Source organism: Candoia aspera, chromosome 1 (genome assembly GCF_035149785.1).
Source record: "Candoia aspera isolate rCanAsp1 chromosome 1, rCanAsp1.hap2, whole genome shotgun sequence".
NCBI classification, from domain to species: Eukaryota; Metazoa; Chordata; class Lepidosauria; order Squamata; family Boidae; genus Candoia; species Candoia aspera.
In genome coordinates, this window is record NC_086153.1 from 300,081,913 (window position 1) to 300,098,327 (window position 16,415).

Genomic DNA, 16,415 nt, shown 5'->3' on the forward strand with positions numbered 1-16,415 from the left:
GTTTTAACTGTTTTTTAGTTTTTTCTTTTTTCTTTTTGTAGTTTTTTTCTTTTTTGTAGTTTTTATCTTTGTCTTAAATCTAATAAAATTCTTATTTAAAAAGTGAGCATGCTTGTCTTTAATCTGATAGTCATTCTGCTTTATCAACATTCTTTATTTTTTATTTTTTATTCAAATTTTGTTACTGCCCATCTCCCCCAAAAGAGGGACTCTGGGCAATTTTTATTCTTAACTTTTACTAATTTTTAGAAATCTCTCAATTCTTCTTCAGACTAACACTGATTCCGTATTGCCCCATTTTCAAGGAGGGATAATTGGACCTCTTGGTACCAGGCCTTTTACAATACCAATCAGTGAATGCGTACTCCCTGAAATAGTCAAAAATATTGCATATACTGGTCTTCTACTCCAGTCTTGATTTCTGCTACCTAACCATACCTTGGGCAATAGTATAATAACTCACATTCCCAGGTCCCATCTGTCTTCCTGGATTTTTCTTAGAGGCAGTCTCACAGAGATCACCTAAGTCAGTTAAACCTTGTGGAAGCCACTCAGCCTCAGAATTTGTCCATTGCATTGACCTGTGCCATTTATCCTCTACTGGAAAGGTGCTTATTTCCTTGATCCTGACAATTATGCCTCTGATGCCCACTCAGGCGATTCGACATCTCCTTTGGCCCAATGTTCTGTTGGCATTTCAAGCATTTGGCTCTTCTTTGGAGGGCCTCAACTCTTATAGCAAACAAATTGGTACTCCCTTCTGTGCCCTGCTCATGCCTCATAAATAACAACAGCATCAGCAACTTTCCTGCTGGATATTCTTCTTTGGAGTTATGCCAGGCAGCAGTGTGAGCTTAGCCCTCCATCATATATTGCTATAGAATGAAGCTCTACTCCAGAGAGAATCAACTTTTGGACAGGCTGTCCTCTCTTCCATCACCATATGATGACCAGATCCTTCCCCATCTAAGAAGCTTTCTATTCACCCATGTGTATGTAACAGAGAAACCATGGTAAGCAGAACTGGTGATTCATTATCTTGCCAAATCTTTCCAGACTCCCAGCAGCTTACAGCAATGAAATGTACATGCAGTTCTTCAAGTTATCATCAGTGAATTAACATTCTTACTTCCTTGCTTGATTGTAGGTGATGTCATTGTTCTTTCAGATCCACTAAATTAGTTTTAGGAATTGATGAGGTATGGTGGAAACTATGCCATGTTGTGTTGTATGTGTGTGGGGTCTTCTCTAAACAATTTGTAAACTATTCAGGGTTATAAACCTACTAAACTCTTTGGATGTGTATAACCCATGTGTGCATTCACAGATGACTTGTAAAAAACTGCAGTTACAGGTAAGTAATCAGTTCTCAGCGGGTGATAAATAGAAATACTGTAGAAAGTTTTCATAACATCCATGAGATTATTTGGCTGATTTAATACTGAACACATAGCTCATGATTATGGTTATTGAAATGTTGCCCAAAATAGATTGCATGGAACAAGTTATTCATATGAAGAAAGTGATAATAATAACTAGCATAACATAACTAACTATAAAAACTGAGGGTGTAAGGGCTAAAGCTAGTGAGATGTAAACCAGCAGGTCCCAGGCTACAGAGAGCCATTACATCAATATATCTCAACTGCTTCCCAAGGCCCAAACTGATGGCTAAATATCTGTTAATTCTGAGGATAAGAGGAAGAAGCCTATAGTTTGGACACTGGAGTGAGTGAGTGTACAGTATATGTATGTGAATATACAGTATGTTGGTGTGTATGACTTCTTTGACCTGCATTGGACAAACAATTGTTGTATTTAAGGCTTCATCCTGACTAGAGTAAAGTTTCTGATTTAACCAAATTGTACATGAAATACTAATAATTTGTGTTATTGTTTCTCTGCAGGTACCTGCATAAGAACAAATACCTAACAGTTATTGATGAAGATGCATTTTTGGGTGTTCAGAGTGGTCCAAATCTACTGTGAGTAGTGGAGGAAGGATACATTAAGTTATTCTACTGTTATACAAAGGAAATATAATTATTGAGTAATGATTGTCAGGTTTCTGATTACCTTAAAAATAATAATGCTAAAGGCATGAGCCTGCCCACTGATGCATTCATCTGAGATCGTGTTCTTGCTGGAAGTTGGCTAGGACATGATACAAGGTCTATAGACTATAGAATTTTTATCTTAGAAGGCTTGGTTAGTCCTATAGTAGTTGGCTTTTCTGCTGTTCACATCTGTTTATCCATCTACCATTTATCATGTTATGTATAATTCACAATTATGAACTGCACTGAGGGCTTCATAGAGTCTTCCCAGTGACAGCCCCCTTGTTAGAATAGCATATCCATGTTATTTTCTTGAAAAGAGTTATAAAACTGGTTTGCCCTCACCCATTTTGTGGAGGTGTGTTTTTTTGTTTTACCCAGTCTACCCTATAGCCCTGAGATTTCCTAGAGATAGCACACCAAAGTACATACCAGGGTTTTATCAAAACCCAGTTTGAGTTCAGCAAAGGTTGGCTAAGTCCTGCCATCTGCTGTTGGCTCATGAAAGAAGAAATAATACATTGTTCGGAAGGTAGGGACTACCATCATGGATAATAGTTTGGTGTTTATGTTCATTCTAGTGAGCATTTTCACATACCTGTTTCAGTTACAAAGTACTTGTGAGTACTTGTTTCTCTTTAATCCCAGACAAACTTGATTTGCTCAGCAGGACAATAAAATTAACCCAGCTTTATCTTCCTCCCTGTCCCAACCAGATATACTGTAAGCCCTCAGCTGTAATCCATAGGATACCACTTAGAAGCTCTTTTAGAGAAGGGCTCTAGAACAAAGTAGGGGGAAAAAAACTTTTTTCCTAAAATGGAACAATAGAGGAGTAGATGGATTATTAGAATGACTTGAACCACTGTAGATATAATTTATATTCTGAGGATAATTATAAAATCGGGGATCAAATACAAATCCAGATCACTGATGGCTTGATCATCAATAAACTTGTATGGCCCCTTTTTCAAACCATCCAAATACACTCCTATTACCACAGTTGTCAGTGAATTCCAAATATTATTCTGTCCCTTGTACTGAATTGCCTTGTGGATTGCTACGGACACCCATACTGATTCAGTGCAAGAGTTTGTTTTCTTAGTGAGTTCTACTTTATGGGACTTCTACTTTTTAAGATGTAGAGTAATTCCATCCTTAATGTGCCCCTTCCTGTCTTTTTCTGTAGATTTTTTATTCAGAAATAACTGTATTCCCATATGCCATTTCCACTCATCTTATTCCCGTAACGTTTGCTATATCTACATTTTCTTCTAACATCAAGCATTCCAACTCTCCCATTTTGGTTTGGAGGCTCCTGGCATATGCTTATAAGCACCTAAACACAGTTTGACTCTTATATTTTCTGTGGTGTGGACATTTACCCTTGGGAACATATGGATTTCTTGGTGGATTGTACTCATTTCCTAGATTTATGTCATCTCCCTCTGGACAGTTAAAAAAAATTCCCCTCAATACTCTAGAGGTAGTTTTTACCAATTCATTCTTTACTCCACCCTGCCCATGGAACCAGTTTAAAAGATGTTATGCTACCTTTTGAAATTAGGTGTCAACCATCTGATTGAGGTGCAGCTTGTTCTTCTGGAACAAATCAAGCTTGTCTCAGTCTTTCCCAAGTCTAAATCCCTCTACACAGCACCATCATCTCATGCAGGCATTTAGAGTGCTCAGCAGATGGGCTCTGGCTTGCTCACTATTACTTTAAATGGTAGGTTGTGTGCATTCATTTGGAACAGGAAGACAGAATATAAAGCAAGGAATGAATGAATGAATGCTGAGTTCATACTTCCTGCTAAGTCAAAACCAGACGAATCTCATTCCGGCTTGTCAATTTGAACCAATTAAGTGTTACTTTCAGAACAGAGGTTGCATCGGTCATGCCACCAGTCAGTGTAGACACCTTTACAATACTATCAGCTATTCTTCTTCTCCTTCCCGTGTTATGATGCTTTATCCTCAAACACAAGCAAGCAATGCAGCAAAGGAACTGAAATCAACAACTCTGTTACGTGTTAGAAGAAAGTTCATGAATTCACTCCCCTTTGCAATAAAACTTGGTAAGAATTCTGAGGCCCAAGAGAGCTACTTTATTGTGTCAGCCAGCACTGCTGCCTCAGCTCAAAGCAAAGAGCTCCAGATCTGGACAAATTCAGCAAAAACAAAATGAGCTTAATGACTTGATCACATTGCATGGTGTGTACTGTTCCAAATTCATTGTGATACTATGTTCACAAATAAAACATTGATTCCAGTTCTAAACCTGCCTTCCCAAAAGAGGCTTCATTTTCATCCTGAGGATAGCTATAAACAGTTTGGAGAAATTCAGAAAAATAGTCAGCCGACTTGTTTTCTGCACAAAGCCTTTTCCATAGTCTGGCAGCTGGCTTGGGTGTACATGTGTGTGAGTTTTCTGTGCAGGTATTTTCTATGTACTTCTGTAATTTCCAGTTTTCTTTGGACCTTTCCAAAACACATGGTCCCTCAGACTTTTCATTCCCTTGTTCCCTGCTTTCGTTTCCCTCTAGGCCTTTCAGTCAGATTAGATCTTCCTTCTGGAGCTCATATCTCATTTCCCTTCTACCAGAGATGATGAAGTTGAAGTTGGGGTTGATATCAACAGAAGTGCCATAATTGGTTCCAAATTTATTTTGGGGATAAATGCAAACTATTTAAAAACTTGCTACTTTCTCCCTAAGATGTTGAACACTGAGGGTTTAATGAAGATAGTTGTCCCCTTTCCTCTCAATTCTTGCTTTGGTAGGGCAATATCTTTGATTCCCTCCTTTGTTTACTTAGAAGGCCAGTTGATTGTGAACAATGAAAATTTTATTTAACAGTAACATCATTATTAACAGATAACATTTTTACCAGCTATGCCTTGGAATATATTATTTACTTAAGAATATTGTTTTATTGTATTTTAACTAGTATTTATTCTTGTTTTTATTGTAAACTGCTCAGAGTTGCTCTTTGAGTGAGATGGATGGTGACTAAATTTGAAATATAAATATATAAAGAAGAGAAGAGAAGAGAGTTGTTATAAACTGTTTCTGTTTAAAGAGGTACATGCTTAATTACAGACTAATTACAGTTCATCCCAAGGGTGTTTTATAGGTACAGTCCTCGTTTAATGACCACAATTGGGACTGGCAACTTGGTTGTTAAGCGAAGTGGTCACTAAGTGAAACATCACAATTTTACAATTTTACTTTAGCTTTACTTTGCTTTACAGACCTGCGAAGTTCAAACATGCGAGGATTGGTCGCAAAGTTACTTTTTCATCACTGTCATAGCTGCAAACAGTCACTAAACAAGTCATTTACTAAACAAGGACTATCTGTACTACTTATTTTATTTTCCTCTTCCTTTCCTTTCCCTTTTTACTCTATTCACCTTCCAACTGCTTCTTTTCTTAATTCTGTCTCTCATCCACAAACACACACAAACACACCAAGCTCTCATTGCCATAGCTTTCTGGCTGCTATCCTTATAAGGAAGGAATTATCTGTTTTCTTGCATTCTAACAGAACAAATTACCATTTCATCACATGTTCTCCAGCCTTCTCCTTCAAGCTTAGTATTGCTAGGGATGAAGCAAAACAGCTTCTTCTACCTTACTTTTTACTTTTAAAAAATCATGTAATATTTCTTGTTTCAATAAAGCATTGGCAATCACATTATTCTTCCCAGTGATGGATTATCATCTATATCTATAGCTGTTTCTGGTGCTTTTCTTTCCCTTAACTTCTCCCCTTTCTCTTCAATTTTATTTCCACTGATGGCAGCATCACCACCATAACTGACAGCCAGTTCTGGTTCAGTTTTCTTAGTGTCATTGTTTTTCTCTTGTTTTCTCTTTTTTCTAACAAGGCAGGAAATACCTGTAGCTCCCTCAGCTGTATGCCCAGCTGGAACTGTTGAAGTTTTACCACTTTCAGTCCCTTGAGAAAAATATGCCAGCCGGCATTGCTTTCAGAGCAATTTCCAACACTCTTGCACTTTTCTGATACTTTACCACTATTTTTTGACTAATTTTAGGAAGCAGCCTCTTTAGTTCCTCTTCTCCTTCTTATCCTCAGCTACTAACTATCCTTTGGTGTTCACCTGTTTGGTCAGCCTAACCATTCTTTTATCAATGACTTTCATTGATTTGCTGAACAGCAGCACTACTTCATCATACTGATGGTTGGACTAAGAGCTCTTCCTGACAGTCACGTTAATGTGGTTTCCTCCCAAACTTGAGCTGGGAGAAATTGTGATGTCCTCTCAGCCTAGCTCTACCACACCTCAGCAATGAGTTGCTGTCCTCACAATTTAATGCGGGGTAGTCTCAGGGCTGTCCTTTCCCATCCAGTGTCACCTACAGGAAAGAGATTTAAGCACTAATGACGCTGCTGAACAAGTGCCAAGGTGTAGCTGAGGGTTGAAGCCTTAACTTTTATTATTTATTGTGTGCTTCTTCTGACAGGACCATCAACCTTCTAGGAGGTGGATAGTCTTATGAAAGAATTTAATAGAAGTATCTGATTCAAATCTGCAGTAAACTGCATCACCTCTAAATGGCAGCATTGGGATCCAGCTTATCCCAAGCCCCTCCAAGTCCATTTCTGGAAACCCTTTTTCTTCTCACCATCATGAAAGCACAGTGAAAGAGCAATAGGACCAAGATCTTCTAATGGGGTTAGAAGGAAATTTCCAAGGATGAATATTTCAGCAGTGGAACCAATTACCAAGAGTAGTGAGCTCCCCTTCATTGGATGGGCTGTACAAGCTACCTGTTAAGGATGCTTTAATTTGGATTTTTGCATTGAGCAGGTGGTGGACTTAATGGCCAAATGTCCCCTTTCAACATAAATGTTCTGTTTCTATGCTTTTTTGCTCACAAAGTAGGATATCTACCAAATTTTGTGGTACTTAGGAAACCCTCCTGAGGACTATAGGATTAACTCTTAATCATATTAAAAGGGCATAAATTAATGAAAAAATAATGCAATAACAAACAAGGGAGCATTATATAAGAAAACACAAGAGACAACACAACATTTTAAGGAAGCCATCATTCTCATACTGGCAAAGCTTCAATATAACAGTCACAGTTATGCAAGAAATAAAAATAATTCAAAGAATCAAATTCTAATTTGTGTATTAGACTGAAGTATTTATAACATTTCTTTTTGGATTTGATGGTTGTTTCTCTGTATAAACACTCTGTATTATAAACACTGTTTATTACACTGAAGTCTTTATAAATTTCATTTTGAATTTGATGGCTGTTTCTCTGTAATTATATAAGCACATGTTATTTAAACTTACAAACTTCATATACACAAATTCAAACAGCCCACATTTGTGACATGTTAAATAACTCTCTAACATCAGTAGATCTGGCATATTTCATGGTGACTCACACTTTTCCATCAAAATGGAAATAATTTATTGAACATTCACATACAAATACTAATTTATTTGGGAATTAGCATACAAACTCAGATGGAGAACAGATTTCATTCAGTAAGTATACTTGATTGTATAATCAATGCAGAAGCAATTATTCACTTACAGAAAGGAAAAAATTATGTGATTAACATGTTTCTTTCAAGCATGTGGATTGGTTAACTACTTCTGAATATCTAAATTATAAAAAGAAAGAGAAAGGGGAAACAGCATTTATCAGCTATAGCAAGGAAAATGATGCCAGGAGAATGTCAGCAACTAGACAGCTACATGATCAAAGGAAGCGGTTAAAAGGAGGAAACTTAAGGCAAAATTGATAGACTCCTAGAGAAAAATAGTAAATATTGGATAGACATATAGAAAAGATGTGGAAAAGTTCATAGGTACAGAAGTTCCAGAAAAACAGGGTAGAGTTACAAACACATTTTTAATGGGATTTTTTAAGGTGCAGTTGGTATGTTGCACAGGGTAGAACCTAGGCTATATTCTTGACACGTTACTTTGGATCTCAATTTACAGAAACCAGATATAGGTCCCTTATTATCTGTGAGGGTTACATTCCAGTCTAGAAACTGTGGACAACAAGACCTTGGGAAAATGTACTTTACTTATGTGGAAAATGTACTTTACCTATGTGCAAAAGCCTTTCCACCATTTTCTGCATGCATAAAATAACCGTGCCAAAAAACAGATATATAAAAATCAGTGCCTCAAATATTGAGATCTGGTCTCTTTTTAGCAATCACGGAAATGTGAAACCATGATTAGTGGAACCACGAATAACAAGGATCATCTGTACCGAGTCCCTCTTGAAACACATGTGAGCAGTCTCCTTGCTGAGTTCAAAGCTTTCTCTCTGTCTCTGGGTGAGAAGTTGGTTCCAGGAGGTTTAGATCAGGCACGGTTAGTAGGCACCACTAGAACAGAGGTGCCAAAGCATCTTAGAGAAGCAACAAGGATCAAGCAAAGGCTGGGTCAGTTTCAGAGCTTGACTGGAAGAGAAACTGAATTCTTGGGCAGTTATACCTTTCCAAAAGAAATTTCCATTAGATTATCCTAGAGCAGGGATCAAAAGTTGTATCCTGCCAAAGGAACTCACGCAGCCCTGCCAACATCCTTGTGACCCACAAAATGCAGCTTTTTTGACCATGCCAATTTTCAGGCTATACTTAGCCATGCAAATTTTACATCTTGTCAAAGCAAATCACTATGGCTTTAATTAATTTTGTTTTGTTTTTTAAATTGGGATGGTCAGAGTGGCTTCAGCATTGTACATCGAAACCACTATTCTGGTTGTGTTTTTAAAAAGTGTAAACATCAGATGAGAGTATTAATATTTATACTAAAGACTAATATTCTGGAAGGTGCACTTCTTCACATTCCACAGCATGAAATCATGGAATGTGAAAGGAATAACTTACATTAGTAGCCCCTTACAGGCTGTGTAAAATATACTTGGGAACAGAATGCATCCAATAAATATGAAGCATCTGCTTTGCTCATCTAACTATTAATCTTAGCGGGGTTATTATTGTACTGGTTTGTACACGGAAGCACCTAAGAAAACTGGCTTGAGAACTTTGGATCCTTCTGAACCTTTAAGAATGTCAATGTGATCAGTTAAGCAAAGTCTTATTTAAGAGCTTCTTGTTGGCACTTCATAAACAGAATTATACAGCTATTTATTTGTAAATGTGTATGTTTTTTTTCATTGGATTATAGAGCAGTTTGGAAAGATAAAATAAAAGAAAAAAAATCACAAAAATTACAGAACAGCAGATTGTTAAAAGATAGAGTCCCTCCGGTGGAAGGAGATGGGCGGCGACAAATTTGATAATAAATAAATAAATAATAGAAGTTCAGAATTAATAACAGCAAATATGTCAAAATGGGTGGGAATTCTGCAGCGTAGCGTGGATAGAAATCTCCAGCATTAGTGATACCACTTTGTTTCACAAAATGGGGCAGCAATCAAGGCACGGCATCTCCTCTAATCAAAGCGGTGGACTGACAAATTCTGGGGGAGCGCTTGATTGTCTCGTTAGGTTACAGTCTGAGCAGAGAGGGCCTGTTATATACTTAATGGGGACCTGCATACAGATTAAAAGAATAGCAGCCTAGAAGGTATAAATTGAATCCTTAAGTCTCCACCTAGTCAGCCACTGAGGAGGTAAAGCCAAAATGCTCAGATACTTCCCCCTCAAAAGACTGCTGTAATACAATTCCTATATGTTCACTTGCATTAAAAATATAATTTACTAAATTCAAGATGCAAAGAATAATTTGGTCACATTTTTCACTGTATTCCCTTTGCCATTCTCTTTCACATCTTCAAATATAATTTTTGTTTAATACCTGTTGCAGGATAATTACATTCTGTTCCAGTTTAATTAAGTTTTTTTCAAGTCTGTCTCTGGTGATAGATGAAAACAAGCTTCAGGTTCCTACATTTCCCTCATGAAGGAATCTGCTTCTTTGATCTTTTTCTTGCAAAACTGAGTGGGCCAATCATACAGCTGGGATGTTCTGGCAGAGATACAAGTCACTGGACTATGACAGGTTCAGTTGCATCCTCCACCATAAAAACTCTTGGCCCAATCTACCACATAAGGTTGTGGTTATGTGGTAAAATTTGAGGAGCAAGTACTATGTATGCTACCTGGAGCTCTTGGTGGTAAAGTATGATGACAATTGAATAAAAAAAATGAATGTCATTTTAAAAGATGGTTTACATAATAGCAATAGCGATAACTTTTAAAAATATGCAGATTTAATATAGTACAAAATATACATTGCTAAAAATATTACTGTCTTATATAATGTCTTAAACAATTATTCTTTCCAATCTCAGTAATGAAATACCAAAGATGCTGAAAGGGGGAAGGTGTGAACTAACAAATGTGAAGACATCTGAGTTCTTTTCATTTGAAAAAAAGAGAGATGCATTTTGCAATTTCAGAGTGACTTCTATTTACTTGCAGCTGAGCTGGATTGTTTTTCTTGTAATTGTTCTGTATGGCTTGCAAATTATTTTGAATTTATTAACTTTGATTTCCTTTAAAGCAGTGGGGAGGGTTCTCCTGTTTTTTCTTAGTTGTGTTATAATGTTATTTTGAAGTTTAAAATTTTCAGATTGTAAGTCAACAGGCCAAAGGCGACTCAGAAATAGTAAGTCAAGCAAAAGTTTGAAATATGTTGCCAGTTAAAAACAGCCACAGTACTGGATGTCAGCTGCCCCTTGGCATGGAAACCCAGTGCATTTCTATCTAAAAGATGGACAAAGAGGGAGTCAAGCAACACAAGGCAACAGAGTGAAGGCATGCCAGAGTGGTGGATCGTAGAGAAAATGCTAACAACTCATGATGATGGTATGGAGAGGAGGGGCCTCTAGGGCAAATCCTAAAGTCCAGCAGGCTAGTACAGGAGTAGATTAGCTTCTGCCCAGAATCTAGTATTTAGGAAGAAACCGCTTTAGCTATAAACAAAACCACTTAGGTTTCAGGTCTACATGTTGCTCTTAGTTTCTGTGTTTTTTAGTTGCTCTAAGGACATTTCACAGTTGTAGGGTATATAATTAAATAAATATAAAGATTCATGAAGCATTTTATGGGAATCTGACATTATTCATTGTCCTTAATTTTTCCTCTGGATATGTCTTCAGTGATGTCTCCCAGACATGTATCACTACGCTTCCAGCAAGAGGATTAGAAAACCTGAAAGAATTGATGGCTCAAAATACCTGGACTCTAAAGAAATTCCCCCCAGTAAATTCTTTTCCTTATCTAACTTATGCTGCTCTGTCATATCCAAGTCACTGTTGTGCTTTCAAGAATTGGAAGAAAGCTAAGGGGTAAATTTTACAATCTATATTAAATTCAAAATGGTTTAGAATCCAACTATCTATGGAATCTTATTCTGGCTCATGAACCTGCCCAACAATAGAAAGAGTATTTGCAGAAACTTCTTCAATCTTCCTCCAGGTTAGAAGTGAGGCAAATGAGAGAGAACATTTGTAATGGCACTCAGACTCTCAAATTCTCTCTACAGAAAGTCAGATGGTGTTTATTTAAGTGCCAGATGAAGTCCACCTCTTCACCTTGGACTAAATTGTCATCATTTTTAAATGTTGCTTGAATTCCTTTAAAGTAGATTTTATACTCTATGGTTGCTCCAATTTAATAAACTTAGATTTAGATTGCATTTGTTCTGAAGTATGATGTTTACTGTAAACTGTCTTGATGAATTTTATAGAGGAAAGGCAGCATACCAATGTGTTACAATAAATAGAAATGAAACCAAATACAGCGTGATACCACTGAAATATAATTAAATGTATAATAGCTTTCTTTTTTTTTAATAAGAATGTTACTAAGTTTCAAGAGAAAGATGAAAAAAGAAGAAAAACTAAAAAGATGTGAAAAAACAAGAGATCTTTTTTTCAAAGTTACAGAAAGATGTGACTTCCGACTTTTAACAGCAAGGATATACAAAAATTTTCCATAATCAATCTCTTACTCTATATTAAACCGAAATCACATTATTTCTATAAATCATTCTGCTTTGTCACATTATAAAAATCATTAAGTACAGTTACTCCCTCCCCTTATATTGAAATAAAGATTTTTTAAAAATCGTATGAACCTCCTAAACAACTTCCCCCCCCAAAAGATAACACATATTTAATGATTCCCTTCCTACTACTATTCTATACATTTCTGTCTACTATCTGTCTACTACTAAAAATCAAACTAAAAAGCACATAAATTGTCTGCCATTATACTTAATAGTACAATTTTAATCATCTTAGTCTTAATAAACCTAAAACCAAAACCTAAAACCAAAAACCTAAAACCATTTTACCCTAATCCAATTTTTTTACCCCAATCCAAATTTTTTATCCTTAATCCAAATCCTAAAAGACAAATAACATCAGCCAAACCCTAAAAGCAATCCAGATAAGCATTCTTCAACCCTTATCCCACTTCAAAATAAACCAGAGCATTTACATATCCCCACAATGCACACAGAGCTTTTTTCATAAAGAAATCGAACAACTCAACTTCCCCCCTCAAAAAATCCAATTTCTCTTCAGAAAACCTCCCATACATAATGACCCCTTCTTTTTCATGGCATTCCATCAGAAAATCAGTTTCACTTGTTGCTTGCAGATCTCTCTCTCCCTTAAATTTCTCCAACTCCATTATCCAGTCTTCATCCAGCATCTCAATAGAAATCCTGATTTCACTCTTAGAAGAAACATTTTTATCACTGTTAAATTCCTCAATTTCATCCACTACATCCTCAACCAGATGACACATTTCAGACTTCATATTTTCCATGATGTCCTGAATGTCTTGCATAAAAGCTTGATAGGAGTAAGAAAGAATCTGTTTAAAATCTTGGTGGAAGTCAGAAAAAATCTGTTTAGGATCTTCCATGTCTCATGCAGTAGATTATGGCGCCCCCTAGGAGCTTAACCAGCAAAAGCTGAAGATATGGAAAAGTTCCGAAATGTGTTTACACAAAGTGAGAGTGAGATAAGCAGACAGTTCCCAAGGGAAAGTAGAAGCAGAAAGCTGAAAGTTCAAATCAGCCGATTCAACATGTAGGAAAATGCTAATATCTTCAAATTTAGTACAAAAATAATAACAGGAAGACAATTGTTTACTCCCAATCCTCCTTAATATTTGGAAGGAGAACCAAGTTCAAAACTTTAAAAAGTAATCCCAAAAGTAACAATAAGCATCAAGAGAACCAGCTTCCAATCAAAATGTCATTTATTTATTTATTTATCCTATTTTTATCACCGCCCATCGCCCTCATACAGGGGACTCTGGGCGGTTCACAATAAAACAATTTAAAATTCAATAAAATCATAAATAATATCATTAATCCATAAATATCAATATCAATAAATAAATATAAAATGTAATGAGATCCAAGTAATGGCACATCTAATGCCACCCAAAGGGGAACAAGACCGGCCTCAGCTGGACTAGGGAGCCAACCAACCCCAAGAGTGGCTCTTTCTCTCCCTACTCCAGGCATGGTGACAAATCCAAGTCTTCAATCATTTATCATAATTAGAGAAAGTTTAGTATTGTGGCTTTATTCCAAAGCCAGAACTCTGTACTTTTTGCAGAACAATGTTGCCTTAGATTACAATAAATATTCCCCACTGCTTCATTCACTTTATCTAGATAAGCTACATATTTTATTAATGATGCTTTCTATTGTTCTTTTAGAATCTTGGAGTTATTGCTGTGTAATCAAACTGACAATATTAGCATTCGCAAGAGAAGATCTTCCAGTACCTTCAGGACTCCCTTTTATCAAGATTATGCAGAAGATTATTCAGATCATACTGATGCTGTTTATGATGAGAATTCCAAATTTAAAGACCTTCATGGAAATTCCCATTATTATGTCTTCTTTGAAGAACATAACAATAGAGAAGATGGATTTGGTGAAGAGCTCAAGAACCTCCAAGAGATCAAAAGAATGACTTTTGACAGTCATTATGACTACATTATCTGTTCAGGTAATGATGATATTAATTGCACCCCAACACCTGATGAGTTCAACCCCTGTGAAGATGTAATGGGATACAGATTTTTAAGGATAGTGGTGTGGTTTGTAAACTTGCTGGCCATTGTGGGCAATGTCTTTGTTCTCTTTATCTTACTCACTAGCCATTACAAGTTGACTGTTCCACGGTTCCTGATGTGTAACTTGGCCTTTGCTGATCTTTGTATGGGATTATATCTTCTCTTGATTGCTTCAGTGGATCTTTATTCTAGATCAGAGTATTATAACTATGCCATTGATTGGCAAACTGGGCCTGGTTGTAGCACAGCTGGCTTTTTTACTGTCTTTGCTAGTGAGTTATCAGTCTTTACTTTGACTACAATCACCCTGGAGCGTTGGTATGCTATCACATTTGCCATGCGCTTGGATAAAAAAATCCACCTTTGGCATGCATCTTTTATTATGTTGGGTGGTTGGCTGGTATGTTTCCTTCTTGCTCTTTTACCACTGATTGGAGTCAGTAGTTACGGAAAAGTTAGCATCTGTCTTCCTATGGACACTGAAACACCTTTAGATCAAGCTTACATTATAATTATTTTGCTGTTGAACATTGTTGCTTTTGTCATCATTTGTGCTTGCTATATTAAAATTTATATTACAGTACAGAATCCCCAGTACAAGTCAGGAGACAAAGACACAGTCATTGCAAAAAGGATGGCTGTGCTAATTTTTACTGACTTCTTGTGTGTGGCACCAATCTCATTCTATGCCTTATCTGCTGTTATAAACAAACCCTTGATAACAGTCAGTAACTCAAAAATTCTGTTGGTTTTGTTCTATCCACTCAACTCTTGTGCTAACCCATTCCTTTATGCTATCTTTACCAAAGCATTCCGAAGAGATATCTTCATCTTGCTTAGCAAATTTGGGTTATGTGAACATCAGGCTCAACTCTACAGGGGCCAAACAGTCTCCCCCAAGAACAGCAGTGGCTCTGGCAGTCAGAAGGGCAACCGTGAAGTTGTCCGGAATCTCTCTAGCCATCAAAGTCACCCTGGTGGTGTACTTGGAGGCTACCATTCTGCAATGATACTACATACTCAAGAAACCATGGAAGATAGTAAGCTGACTATATTGTAGCTTATCACTGCTTAAATGATATTGTATTAGAAATCCTTATCATATTATAAAGGGCATGGTTTCTTTTCACTATGGTAGGTATTTTTAAGATGTACTCTGCTTTCTTGTGAGCCATTTATCTAAAGCTGTAATTTTAAGAATATCAGACAAATTCTAGTGGATCAGAACAAGCACTTGTTGAGTTCAACCGTCGGTTTGCACTGTGCCATGCATTTATTACAGAAAATCCACAAGAAGGGTGAGGACAATGGTATATCCCTAAACAAGCACTCTGTTCCCCAGGAATGGGCATTAAGAAATATACTGGCAGTGTAATATATAGTCATGTGAACCAGTGGCCAATTGTAGCCTTATCATTCATAAATTTCAGTAATATTTTAACGGCATCAAATTGGCAGTCATCAGTACAATTTGTAGAAGTAAACTTCATGCATTGTAAGACCAAGTGCTTTTTTTTTTTGCTGTGAATAATGTAGCTTCACTAGATGGTCCTGGGTTGTACCATGGAAAGAGAAAGCCTCCCCATTCATTTATCACTTCATGAGCAATTATTTACATACTCTCTTCTCCTTTTTTCTTAAGAGATTTACCTCCCTCTCAGAAGAGTTGCTCCAGCCTCTTAAACATTTTCATTGTCTTCCCAATATATTTTCCAGTCATTTTGAAGATATGGTAATCAATTATTAAGTGTTTTAGATATGTTTACACTATAGTCTTGTATAAGGATATTATGCAATTCTTTCCTAATAATGCCCTACATGGAGTTTGCATTTTTTGCAGCAGAACCATAGCAGGGCAACATTTTCATGAAGCTATCCACCACCACAAGATTCATTTCTAGGTCAGACATGAGACTCAGAAGATCTCATCACTATGTATGTGAATATGTGATCAAGGGTTTTTGTTGTTATTTTTTATCCCATTTCTCTTGCTTATATAGAACAAGATTTCCTGTTTTAATACCTGTTCCCCAAGCTCAGATCTCTTGGAGAACTCTGTCTTCTTGTTTTATGCTTTGAATACTTTGATGTCATGAACAGACTTGACCAAATCAATGTTCATTTCACTTCAGATTACTGATGACAAGGTAAAAAGCTCAAGACAGATTTTGGTAGGGTAGCCTTGTTTATATCAACTTTAGACACCTCTTTTGGTGTCCACCAGGCTACATACCTCTCCTGACCTAAATTAAATAGGAAGGTGGCATGTTAAAAA

The 16,415-nt window shown here is 36.6% G+C and overlaps 1 protein-coding gene across 1 annotated transcript in view; it reads left to right on the forward strand.

The window, feature by feature from the left end:
• TSHR (thyroid stimulating hormone receptor) overlaps positions 1 to 15,628 on the forward strand; it is a 52,844-nt gene extending 37,216 nt beyond the window's left edge. Inside the window, exons 8-10 of the mRNA XM_063290185.1 lie at positions 1,908 to 1,985; positions 11,194 to 11,382; positions 13,778 to 15,628. Coding sequence (XP_063146255.1) covers positions 1,908 to 1,985; positions 11,194 to 11,382; positions 13,778 to 15,200 — 1,690 coding nt within the window. The 3' untranslated portion in view covers positions 15,201 to 15,628. The remainder of the gene's footprint in view (positions 1 to 1,907; positions 1,986 to 11,193; positions 11,383 to 13,777) is intronic.
• Positions 15,629 to 16,415: the final 787 nt, after the last annotated feature.